This window comes from Xenopus laevis, chromosome 5S (assembly GCF_017654675.1).
Source record: "Xenopus laevis strain J_2021 chromosome 5S, Xenopus_laevis_v10.1, whole genome shotgun sequence".
NCBI lineage: Eukaryota > Metazoa > Chordata > Amphibia > Anura > Pipidae > Xenopus > Xenopus laevis.
In genome coordinates, this window is record NC_054380.1 from 130,482,792 (window position 1) to 130,496,256 (window position 13,465).

General features: G+C 38.3%; 1 protein-coding gene across 1 annotated transcript in view; it reads right to left on the reverse strand.

Annotated features, from left to right (window-relative positions):
* The window catches only part of wdr35.S (WD repeat domain 35 S homeolog), a 76,217-nt gene that overhangs the window by 56,016 nt on the left and 6,736 nt on the right, over positions 1–13,465 (reverse strand). The window contains exons 6-11 of the mRNA XM_018265957.2: positions 12,862–12,995; positions 11,660–11,825; positions 10,410–10,555; positions 8,561–8,686; positions 6,913–7,098; positions 3,050–3,082 (exon numbers count right to left, since the gene is read on the reverse strand). Of these exons, the coding sequence (XP_018121446.1) occupies positions 3,050–3,082; positions 6,913–7,098; positions 8,561–8,686; positions 10,410–10,555; positions 11,660–11,825; positions 12,862–12,995 (791 nt within the window). The remainder of the gene's footprint in view (positions 1–3,049; positions 3,083–6,912; positions 7,099–8,560; positions 8,687–10,409; positions 10,556–11,659; positions 11,826–12,861; positions 12,996–13,465) is intronic.

The following is a 13,465-nucleotide window of genomic DNA, read 5'->3' on the forward strand; positions in this document are numbered from 1 at the left end:
ATGCAGTGCATCAAACTGTGCGGCAAATAGTCTCTGCCACAGGCTGAAGGGGCACCGGCGGCACGTTACTGTGTTCTGAGGCAGGACGTGCTCATGTTTTCTATCACATTTAGTGCTGTACTGTGAGAGTTGTAGTTCCGACGCTCCCTGGGCCAGATGATAGGGAAGCAGTGCTGTATGTGTGTGTCGCACCTATACTATATATATATATATATATATATATATATATATATATCCTATATAATATCCTATCCTATATAATATCCTATCCTATATAATAAAGTTGAAGTGTCTGCGTCCAGTCCTTGTGTCCGTGGGATTGCGCTACTGCGCATGTGCCCCACGGACCGTCTGTGGCGAATTTAAACTCTAAAATGGGTTTTTATAAATGTTTGACTACATATGCTCTAGCGCCCGTTAATTTAACGGGCTTAATGTCTAGTATGATAATAATTCCCCAATGGGGCTCCTACAAGAGGTGTGAAATGAAGAATCGGGAGAACGAAAGCAGAGCAAATCATCTTAGAATTGATCTGACACTGAGCTTTTCCTCTATTTTTAAAATGTCAGGGGAAAATGTTTAAAATGTCGTTTTTGCTCCATTTTTATGTCGTTTAAAAGACAAATTCATAAAAGTGTCTGTAAACTGTCTTTCTTTCACTAAAAAATTAGTGGCGGTTGAGTCCGATTTTAGGCGGATTTCTGTTAGTGAAAACGGAGAAAGTATTTTACACCAGTTTATCACCACTTTTACTCCAAAAATTGGTCTCCACTTTTGTGAATTCCCCCCTTTGTCTTTAGCACGAAACTTTATAGACATTTTTTCTGAATTTGTCTTTAGGCCTTTATACACCGGTTAGTCAGCCATCAAATTGGAATTTTTTGGGTAGGGGGTTTATTTTACTTAGGAAAATTATACATCATTTTTTTCAGGCATTTTCAATCTGCCAACACATTTGTGTAATTCAACTTCTGTATCAAGATATAAGTGTGTAAATACAAGAAATTCTATTTTGCATAATATGGGGATTTGTATGAGAAATATGTTTTATTATCTTAGGTCAAGTGTCTACTGCTAAAACTAAAAAATATTGCTGGGAGACTTTACTTTTCCTTTAGATAATATATTCACTCAAATTGCTAATATTGACTCATTCATTGAGCTAAAACTAGTAAAATAATGCAAGTGTGAGTTAACATATAAAATACACTTTTTTTGTTTAACCATTTTTTTACTTGTTTTGTTCATGAGGCTTTTACACCTATAGAGTTAAGGTGCCCATAGACGAAAAGATTTGCTCGTTTGGCGACATCGCCAAACGAGACGATCTTTCCCAGATATGCCACTAACGGGCATGGCTATATCGGGGGTAATCTGACCGTTTAAGATCAGATTACGATGAGAGCACAATGGGCTCCGGCGGGATCGGTCGGGACAAAATCGAACCTGTCCGATCAACCAAACGAACGATCTCCGCCGGACGAAAAATGTCGGGACTCTCCACACACGGTCCGAAAATCGTACGAATCATCGATTCGTACGATAGGATCTTTGCGTCTATGGCCGCCATTAGACAGAAACTTACGCCCCATCTATAAAATGCTGATCCTTATTAATATGATAATAATTCCCCAATGGGGCACCTACAAGAGGTGTGAAATGAAGAATTGGGAGAACCAAAGCAGAACAAGTTATCTTAGAATTGATCCGATACATGGGGAAGAGTTACACTGAGCTTTATTCCATTTTTAAAATGTCGGGAGAAAATGTCGTTTTTGCGCCATTTTTATGTCGTTTAAAAGACAAATTCATAAAAGTGTCTGTAAACTGTCTTTCTTTCACTAAAATATGAAAAGCGGCGGTTAAGCCGGAATTTAGGATTTCTGTTTGTGAATATGGGGAAAGTTTACACCAGTTTACCATCATGTTTAGTCCAAAAATGAGCTCTCTCTACTTTTGTGAATTACCCCGTAGAGTTTAACTATTTATCTGTGAATTATAGTCATAAAACCGATTGTGACAAGCACAGCGACACCAATGTTGGAGAGGAAAGTTATTTGCAGGAGCTTACCTCCTTGTCTCCTTGCACTAAGTTACCAATATATCATCACCCAACTAGTACAATCAACAAGTTGTTTTCTCTAACCCCACATATATAAAATATGTACAATACATACTCTGCATACTTCCCAACATTTTGGAAATAGAAAGAGGCACAAAAAGATTTGTTGCGCGGAGTGAGGCAAATTTTTTTTGATCACGCCCATTGTTGTGGCCACACCCCCTAATTACCATGTTCATTTTACAAAATGTGACAGGTTATGAAAGTTTGAATACATTTCTGTGGTTTTCATGTGTTTTTATAGTTTTGTTAATGAAGGTGAATTGCCCTTTAAGCTGCAAGTCACCGTTTCCCCAAGAGACCTGCTTATCTTAAATTGTTACAATTGTTCCTTTGCTTATCTTAAATTATTACAAACATATCTAAGTGCACCTGCCACATATTCTGGGCTCTCTGCCGTAAGCTAATTAAAGGACCAGTAACATCAAATTTTTTTAAAGTGCAAAGGAAAAAAAAAACACAAAGACAAATTAAACTTTGTTAAGAAATAACTTATTGAAACTCTGATTGCGCCCGTCTTCAGAAAAGGAGATCCGGTGATTCATCGTTCAGCACTCAATTTCTCCTCCCTGCCTTCCTTATAGGAGGAGGAGAAATTAAGCGCCGCACGATGGATCGTCGGCCACTGGCCTTTTCTGAAGAGGAGAGCAAGCAGAGTTTCAGTAAGTTATTTCTTAACAAAGACTTAGCGATTTCAAAGTTTAATTTGTCTGGGGTTTTTTTTCCTTGTATACTAACGAATTTAAAAAAAATAAATTTGATGTTACTGGTCCTTACCTGGTATCTTTTTCTGGCTGTTCAGTGTAGGAGATTAAAGAGAAAGTCAGTAACAATCCAGGACTGCGGGTTGAGCGGTCAAAATCAGGACTGTCCCGCAAAAGACGGGACAGTTGGGAGGTATAGATCAATACATGACAGGGTCTTACCGTTGCCCCATTTACTTCGGTCTCTCGGTCATCCTGAAAGCAGAACAGAAAAACAGATATAATGTTTAAAAATGCAATTTGTACGAGTATAAAAGACATTTTATGTAATATATAAAGTAGTAAAGTCGCCATACACGGGTAGATTTAAAGGGGACCCGTCACCCCAAAAAATTATTCCAAATCCTATTTTATCAAATTAGTCAAGCAAAATAAACTTTAATTACACAATATAAATTAGTTGAACCTTGTTTCCTTCAGTCTGGGACTTCATAATTATAACAAGCAGGCAGGAGTCATTTTGTGGACACTGTTATTAAGACAAGTCTTGTATCATCTCAGAATCTTGTTTGTGCACCAGAATGGGGGACCTGATGTCCATCCCCATGTACTGGTTACACAATTAAATGGTGACGCGAACGGGGGGATGTGGGGAGAGCAGTGACATGTAGGAAGTGCTGAATGGAAAGTAATTGCCTAAGGCATAGAGGAGGGGCAGACAATATTTGATTGACAGCTGAGATGTTTAAATGAGTTTACAACAGCTATGAATACTTTAATAATAAAAAAAAAGAATTTGGATTTCATGTTTAATTTGAAAAGGACTTTTATTATACAGCTTTTTATGTCTGGGTGACAGGTTTAAGCTGCCTATTCAGCCCCTTCAGACCAAGTCGGCAGTTTGTCTTACTGTGTATCTGCCCATTGATATTAAATCGTTCAAATATCAGGCAGGTTTGAAAATCCTGTGGGATAAAAAGTATATCGGCACATTCATGTGGTCCTCTTTCAAGATGTCTCAGTAGGTTCTGGGTGATGATTTGATTATTGGGTGACAAAAATGGGCCCATATACACTTGTTTGGTGATTTTGTTATGAACAGCCACCTTAGGGTTCAGCATATTGTGAAATATTTACTTTTTATTATTATCCTATATTAATATGGAATCATATTTAATGATTTTCCAGATATTGTACATTACTGAATTCCAGTAGAAGTTATCACTAAGTTTCAGATGTTTCACAGATCAATACAGGTATGGGATCGGTTATCAGGACACCCATTATCTGGAAAGCTCCAAATTAAGGCCATCCCATAGATTCTATTTTATCCAAATAATCAACATTTTTAAAACTTATTCCCTTTTTTTTTTTTTAAATAAAACAGTACATTGTATGTGATCCAAACTAAGATATAATTAATCCTTTTTGCAGTCAAAACCAGCCTATTGGGTTTATTTAATGTTTAAACTATTTTCTAGTCGATTTAAGGTATGAAGATCCAAATTACAAAAAGAGCCATTGTCTGGAAACCCCTAGGTCCCAAGCATTCTGGATAACAGGTCCCATACCTGTATTTAAACTAAGGGATGCAACGAATCCACTATTTTGGATTCCGCCGAATCCTTTGCAAAGATTCGGCCGAATACGGAACCGAATCAGAGTTTGCATATGCTAATTAGAGGTAGGAAGGGGTTTTTTTTACTTCCTTGTTTTGTGACAAAAAGTCACGCTATTTCTCTCCTCGCCACTAATTTGCATATGCAAATTCAGATTTGAATTCGGTTCGGCCTGTCAGAAGGTTTCGGCCGAATCCGAATCTGCTGAAAAAGGCCGAATCGCAAACCGAATCCTGGATTTGGTGCATCCCTAATTTAAACATTATTGCACAACTTATTCCTACCCCTGGAATATGTTTGTAATGACATATAAAGGCTCAATTCTGAATGAAAACGTGAAAAAACTTTTTTGTTTTTATACACAAAATGTAGCATTTCCCCTCAGAATTCCAGCATAATAGAGGGTGCATTCATAATATGCTGAAAACTAGCATGTTAAGTACCAATGCAGGGCAAAGATACGTCTGCTTTGGTTAAACGATACACAAGTTGCAACTTATGTTCTGATTCGAGTCACTTTTGGAGCCACGCAGCAACAATAACAGTATTAGTGGGCGATTCACTGAGTTGCATGTCTTAACCTCCTTAATGCCCTATACAGGTATGGGACCTGTTATCCTGTTATGCAGAATGCTTGGGACCTGGGGCTTTACAGATAGTGAATATTTTCATAATTTGGATCTTCATACCTTAAGTCTACTAGAAAATTCTATAAACATTAAATAAACCCAATAGGCTGGTTCTGCTTCCAATAAGGATTATATATTATATCTTAATTGGGATCGAGTACTAGTAACTGTTTAATTATTACACAGGGAAAGGAAATCAATTTTAAAAATCTGGATTATTTGGCTAAAATAGGGTCTATGGGAGACAGCCTTTCTGTGATTTGGAGCTTTCTGGATAATGGGTTTCCGGATAACGGATCCTATACCTACACCTTGCACATGAAAGCAGGATGAACTGGTACCTCTGTTAACTGACTTTAAGCAAGCACCTTTTGGTGACATTACAGCGATTTGCACTTGCATTTGTAAAGGAGCCCTTTTTCCTGAGAGGGTGACTTAAATGACACATTTTACAATGGAGATGCACCCAATCCACTATTTTGGATTGGGCTGACCCGCCGAATCCTTCGCGAAAGATTCGGGTGAATACCGAACCGAATCCTAATTTGTAGGGTTGCACAGTATCCAGGATGCGGTTCAGGATTTGGCCTTTTTCAGGAGGATTCGTCTGAATCCTTCTGCCCGGCCAAACCATATGCAAATTAGGGGTGGGGAGGGAAAGCGCATGACTTTTTGTCACAAAACATGGAAGTAAAAAATGTTTTCCTCTTCCCACCCCTAATTTGCATATGCAAATTCCGATTCGGTTCGGTATTCGGCGGAATCTTTCGCAAAGGATTCAGGGGTTCGGCTGAATCCAAAATAGTGGATTCGGTGCATCCCTACTAACTTGCATATGCAAATTAGGGGTGGGAAGGGGTAAACATTTTTTACTTCCTTGTTTTGCAACAAAAAGTTGCAAGATTTCCCTCCCCACCCTAATTTGCATATGCAAATTAGGACTCGGAATCCGTTTCAGTCTGGCAGAGGATTCGGCTAATCCTGAATCCTGCTGAAAAAGGCTGAATCCTGGATTCGGTGCATCCCTATTTTACAACATATTCGATTTTAAAAATTATACAGAAGGGTTGTCAGGATACGAATACTCAACATAAAATGTAGAAATATAGCCTCAAACTAGTAGCTGTAATCATGTAAGAGCATAGTGGCAGCTTAAAGGGATACTGTCATGGGAAAAAAAAAATTTCAAAATGAATCAGTTAATAGTGCTGCTCCAGCAGAATTCTGCACTGAAATCCATTTCTCAAAAGAGCAAACCGATTTTTTTATATTCAATTTTGAAATCTGACATGGGGCTAGACATGTTGTCAATTTCCCAGCTGCCCCAAGTCATGTGACTTGTGCTCTGATAAACTTCAATCACTCTTTACTGCCGTACTGCAAGTTACAGTGATATCACCCCCTCCCTTCCCCCCCCCAGCAGCCAAACAAAAGAACAATGGGAAGGTAACCAGATAGCAGCTCCCTAACACAAGATAACAGCTGCCTGGTAGTTCTAAGAACAGCACTCAATAGTAAAAACCCATGTCTCACTGAGACACATTCAGTTACATTGAGAAGGAAAAACAGCAGCCTGCCAGAAAGCATTTCTCTCCTAAAGTGCAGGCACAAGTCACATGACCAGGTGCAGCTGGGAAATTGACAATATGTCTAGCCCCATGTCAGATTTCAAAATTGAATATAAAAAAATCTGTTTGCTCTTTTGAGAAATGGATTTCAGTGCAGAATTCTGCTGGAGTAGCACTATTAACTGATGTGTTTTGAAAAAAACATGTTTTCCAATGACAGGATCCCTTTAAATAGGCCCAAGCAAACACAATGATTGCCCATTTTTTACCTGCTGTTGACTTTCATCTGCTTTGGTTGCTAAGATGCAGAAATCCCCACATGTGGTAACGGACATTAAGCTCTTCACATATTTCACATATTTCTCATTGTTTTTGGTGTCCCAGAAGACAACGCAGTACTCTGGACGGTCTGGCCTGGTACACGCATAAACCACTGTGTTAGAACAGTAGCCCCACTACCAGAAAGAAAGAAGGATAGCAAGTTACTTATTTAAAAAACATTCAACTACATTGGGTTAGTTCACAGAGTAAACAAATTACCCGCTGTGTACATAGGCAAATACAATAATCTTTCAATTAATAAACAGCAAAAATGGCAACACTGGGTAATTTTATTCTAGTGCAAAAATGCATAACAACAAATAAGAAATTTGCTCCCGTTATTCTACCTGCTGAAGATTAACATAACGATAATAATTATAACGTGACAGATGCCTGTCTGTAACCAAAATATGCGTCCGGTGATTGGAGCAAAATACTTCCAGTCTGTAACTGCATATCCAAACATTCATAAATGACCATCCATTAGTCCTACATATAGTTACCCGAAAGCTATGTTAACATATAATTGGCTGGACATTATAGAACATAAAAAACTTTTAAAATAAGTGAATGTACAATTGCTGAGGGTGCTATTCTAAGAACTTTTGAATTTACATTCATTATTTCTTTTCTTATTTTCCCAAGATATTAAGGGATACGTGTGCTGTTAATATGAATGAACGTTGACTACTTGGTGGTCAGAATGGTGGGAAATTGACCAACCGGGTGGCGCTGTTGTAACAAAAATGTATTCATATTAACAGCACATGTATCCCTTAATATCTTGAGAAAAAAAAGAAAATAAATAATGAATGTAAATTGCAAACGTTCTTAGAATAGCCCTCTCATCAATTTTACATTCACTTATTTTAAAGATTTACTTATCCTTTAAAGGGATACTGTCATGGGGAAAAAAAAATTCAAAATGAATCAGTTAATAGTGCTGCTCCTGCAGAATTCTGCACTGAAATCCATTTCTCAAAAGAGCAAACAGATTTTTTTATATTCAATTTTGAAATCTGACATGGGGCTAGACATATTGTAAATTTCCCAGCTGCCCCAAGTCATGTGACTTGTGCTCTGATAAACTTCAATCACTCTTTACTGCAAGTTGGAGTGATATCACCCCTCCCTTCCCCCCCCCCAGCAGCCAAACAAAAGAACAATGGGAAGGTAAACAGATAACAGCTCCCTAACACAAGATAACAGCTGCCTGGTAGATCTAAGAACAGCACTCAATAGTAAGAACCCATGTCTCACTGAGACACATTCAATTACATTGAGAAGGAAAAACAGCAGCCTGCCAGAAAGCATTTCTCTCCTAAAGTGCAGGCACAAGTCACGTGACCAGGGGCAGGTGGGAAATTGCCAAAATGTCTAGCCCCATGTCAGATTTCAAAATTGAATATAAAAAAATCTGTTTGCTCTTTTGAGAAATGGATTTCAGTGCAGAATTCTGCTGGAGTAGCACTATTAACTGATGCATTTTAGAAAAAAAACATGTTTTCCGATGACAGGATCCCTTTAAGAACTAAAAGTCTTGCTCTACAACCCCCATAATTGCCAAGGAGGCGTAACATGCATTGCTCTCCTTACCTTGTAATCTGGTCTGATATTTGCAAAGTATATAAATGAATCCACAGCCAGCCCAATCCGCAAACCTCCACCTTCCCATGAAACAGCTGTAATCTGCTTGCCAGGAACCTTTAGTGTGCGCAGATGCTAAAAAAGTCAGGTAAAGGAAGGCATTCATTTAAACAAATATAGGAATGACAGGGAATGGCATAAAAGTCCTGTAGAAGAAAGTCTAAATCTTAAAACAATGACACACCAGGAGGGAAAAACATACGCGCCACTAACTCGCCCAAAGTTTTCTCATGAGGCAAATTCTGTTGACTTAGCAACGTATATGTATTTCCACCGGCAATTTAAATTATTGCACATGAGGAAGCATTAACAGGAGATTAGCCCCTCTTGCAAAAATATTAGTGTAATCGGACATATTTTCCCAGTATGCAGTGTTTTCCCTGGAATCCAAAAATAATTCAGAATCTGAAACATTTTGTACTCTTCAGTAACATTTAAGAAAATGCAGGTTTCCCATCCCTAGTTTAATTTAGGGACATTGCCATTACTTGATTATTCACTTTTGATATAACTTTTAGTATGATGTAGAGAGTGACATTCTGAGACAATTTGCAATTGGTTTTCATTTTTTAATTAAAGGTTTTTGAGTTATTTAGCTTTTTATTCAGCAGCCCTCCAGTTTTCATTTTAAGCAATCTGGTAGCTAGGGTCCAAATTACCCTAGCAACCAATGACTGATTTGCATAAGAGACTGGAATAGGAGTGGGACTGAATAGAAAGATGAGGAATAAAAAGTAGCAGTAACAATACATTTGTAGCCTTACAGAGCATTTGCTATTCAGAAGGGGTCAGAGACGACCATTTAAAAGCTGCAAAGAGTCAGAAGAAGAAGGCAAATCATTAAAAAAATATATACAAAATAAACAATGAAAATGATGATTTAGTCACCTGGTGACTAATCGCCTCTTCTTTGGGGCGACTAATCTCCCCAAACGGCTTTCCCGTCTTCCGCCGGCTATAATGATAAAACGCCTGCGGCATAGCACAAGCAGCACTTTGTATTCGGGAGTCGCCCAAAGTTTCCTTGTGAATCTTTTCATTATAGCCGGCGCCCCAAAGAAGAGGAGACTAAATCTCCCCGAATCGCCAGATGTGCCCTTACCCTAAGGGTAAGGCCAGACGAGGAGATTCGGGGAGATTTTGTCGCCTGGCGACTTATCGCCACGTCTTTTATGCGACTATCTCCACGAACTGCCTCAGCGTCTTTTCCCCATAGGCTAGAGCGCAAAATCGCCTGCGCTAATGCACACGCGGCGATGCGTTTTCAATAGTCGCCCAAAGTTGCCTCAGTGAGGCAACTTTGGGCGACTATTGAAAACGCATCGCCACGTGTGCATTAGCGCAGTCGACTTTTCATTCTAGCCTATGCGGAAAAGACGCTGAGGCAGTTCGGGGAGATAGTCGCATAAAAGACGTGGCGATAAGTCGCCAGGCGACAAAATCTCCCCAAATCTCCTCGTCTGGCCTTACTAAAGGTGAACCACTTCTGAAACATAAGGGAGGGCTTTCAATATCAATATTGTTCTACAATGCAGGTACAGGACCTGTTATCCAGAATGCTCGGGACCTGGGGCTTTCTGAATAAGAGATCTTTCCGTAATTTGGATCTTCATACTTTAAGTCTACTAGAAAATCTTATAAACATAAAATAGACCCAATAGACTGGTTTTTCTTCTAGTAAGGATTAATTATGTCTTAGTCTGGATCAAGTATAAGGTACAGTTTTATTATTACAGAGAAAGAGGAAATCATTTTATAAAAAAATGGATTCTTGTCTTCAATAATTACTTGAACATACCTCCCCAAAGGGTGTATAGAACTGAACAATATTAATATCCTTGTCCTGAGAGGCCGCTCTCTGGGATCCTGCAATGGCCAAGACACTCCCACAGTGGTTCCACTGGATACTCACAACATTCATTCCTGTGTCAATAAGGACCGGATCTGGGAAAGCATGATTAATTGCCATTAGTATTAATAATATTTTGCTAAAAGGCTCAAAACCAAATATGAAGTAAGAATTTAAGATTTTTTTTTCTTAGCATTTTCTGTACCATGGGGGAAAAAAAACAAACAGTTTATTGACTGACATGTCCCATCGCTAGAGAGGACACCTTGCTAATTAGAGTATTTACATGTGGGGTGATAAATGCGTGATCCCTGCCAGTAGACACAAGCATGAGGGACAGAGTGAAAAAGCTAAACAGGATGAGGACAGTGGGAAAAAGAGACAGAGAAACTAGAAAGAAAATACTTGCAAAAATATAGTAAAAAAACTCAAGGGGATCAAAAAGTTTCAAGCACTGAAACCTGATCATTCACATTTAATATTTCCAAATTAGATGTGGCAGAAAATAAATTATCAAAGAATCAGGGTTACATTTTACCTAAGTTTTTTTTATTTTTTGTTTAGCTTTTTGTATAGCAGCTCTTCAGTTTGGAAAGTCAGTTGCTATCTGGTTACTAACATAACATACTAATAGTTAACGCAGCAGTGAATTTCCCCTTTAAAGGAGAAGGAAAGCTACAGAGGCAGTTTATTGTCAATAGATTAGCCACAATAGTGCACGTTATAAGACTATATTTATTCTGCAGAATGCTTTACCATACCTGGGTAACCAGCTCTAGAAGCTCTCTCTGTTTAGGATAGCAGCTGCCATATTAGCTTGGTGTGACATCACTTCCTGCCTGAGCCTCTCCCTGCTCACTCATAGCTCTGGGCTCAGATTAGAGCAGAGAAAGGAGGAGTGAAAAGGGAGGGAGAGAGGAGCAAACAGAGCATGCTCAAGCCCTAGCCCTAGAGGTTTAAGCTGAAAACAGGAAGTCTTTCCTGCTATATTTTTGCTATGTGTACACAATAGAATGAAAGAAATGTGGTGTTTATTTTGATAGAGGACTCAGATCAGCATTACTTTGAGGGTTTACTGGTGTATTTGTATAGACCTTTCTGATAAAGCTTACTTCGTTTTAACCTTTCCTTCTCCTTTAAAATTCAGCCTATTTGTTTGCAATATCCTGTGTCCCTGTGTACCTTAAACATTTACTTACTTTCCTCATTTTCGTGTCTCATTATCTGACATCTTCCGTTGTCAAAGCAGATAGCAAGGCAGGGGCAATCTGGTTCCACATAACCTTTGGTGCCTGAATACCAATGCATGCCAGCAATACTCAGTGCACCAGTCACATTAACTAAACAACTCAAAACCATTTTCACCTAGAGAAAGAAAAAAACAGTATTATGCCAGTAGCATTGTGTGTAGGACAATTACACATAAAATGGCACATTTCCAAACTGTGTGGCAGTGTGTAAAGTTAAAGGGGAACTATTGCGAAAATGAAAATTTAATATAAGCTTCAGCATACTGAAACTTTCTAAATACAATCAATTAAAAATGTTGTGTCATTTCTGAAATAGTCAAGTTTATCTTCACTATCCCTCTCTCAGCATCTGTTTCTCTTCATGCAGCAGTTGGGTGTCAGATATTTAATGACAGTTAGATCCAATATATCTTATACGGGGGCTCCTTTGCCCAGAAGATGTATTAGAGCTCACTCTATTAAAATCGATAGAAATTAGGGATACACCAAATCTACTTTTTTGGATTCGGACCAACCCCCTGAATACTTTGCGAAACATTCAGGGAAATTACCGAACCGAATCCTACTTTGAATATGCAAATTAGGGGTGGGAAGGGGAAAACATTTTTTAGTTCCTTGTTTTGTGACAAAAGTTATGTGATTTCCCTACCCGCCCTAATTTGCATATGCCTTCGGCCAGGCAGAAGGATTCGGCCGAATCCGAATCCTGCAGAAAAAGCCCGAATTCTGAACCAAATCATGGATTTGGTGCATCCCTACCAGAAATCTTGTCTCTCTACATGCAGAATTTGTGCAAAAGGCAGTTATTTTGTTATATTTTTTTGATGCTGAGAGAGGGATAGTGAACATAAACATGATTATTTCAGAAACGGTAGAGAATATTTAAATTGGTTGTATTTAGAAAACTTGTTTCTGTGTGATGAAGCTTATCTTAAATTTTCATTTTCGATATAGTTCCCCTTTAAAAACTGGAGCAAACTGGCATAAATTTTCATTTTGCCCTGCCCCGTGTTTATCAAAGCCATAGATCTATGTGATCCAGAGTGAAATATGAATCCAGTGAAATTAAATTTCAGCCGCAGATTTCAAAGAAACATTTACCCCTATCTAGTTAACAACATGTTGGCAGAGATCACTGAAGAGTGACTTACAATAAAATTGCCTTGGTTGTCATATAGATGTATTTCTCCATTTGCCATGCCAAAGAGAAGAATTTTGCTGTCGGGAGACCATGCAACATGGCACAGCTGTATGCCTTTCAGCTCCTTCCCCCAAATGCGATTCCCTGGGGAGTATAGTCCAAGAAAGAGTACAATTTTAGCTTGCAGCAAACAAAGGACTTTAAATACAGAAAAATAATGTTATATATAATCCTAAGAGTTAACAAATACCAATACATGTCAATAATAGCAATTATATCAAATGATACTTTTTTAATACTAATAAACTATTGTATCAAAATGGTTTAGTGTAGATTAGGAGGTAGATTCATCAAGAAGTTCGAATTCATGCACATTTTTTTTAATTCAAATATACTCACAATTCGACTGGGAGGTTATTTAAGAAAAAATTGGAATGTCTAATATTAGATTGGATGGTTCCGACCCGAAAATTTGAATTGTATCCAGTTCCTATTAGATTCGTACAAATCAAGTTTTTCTCCCGAAAAAAAAAAACGAATGTCAGGAAGGCTATTAACATCTTCAAATGTGTCACAGAACCTCTGCCATGGACTTCTACATGAACACAGTAGGA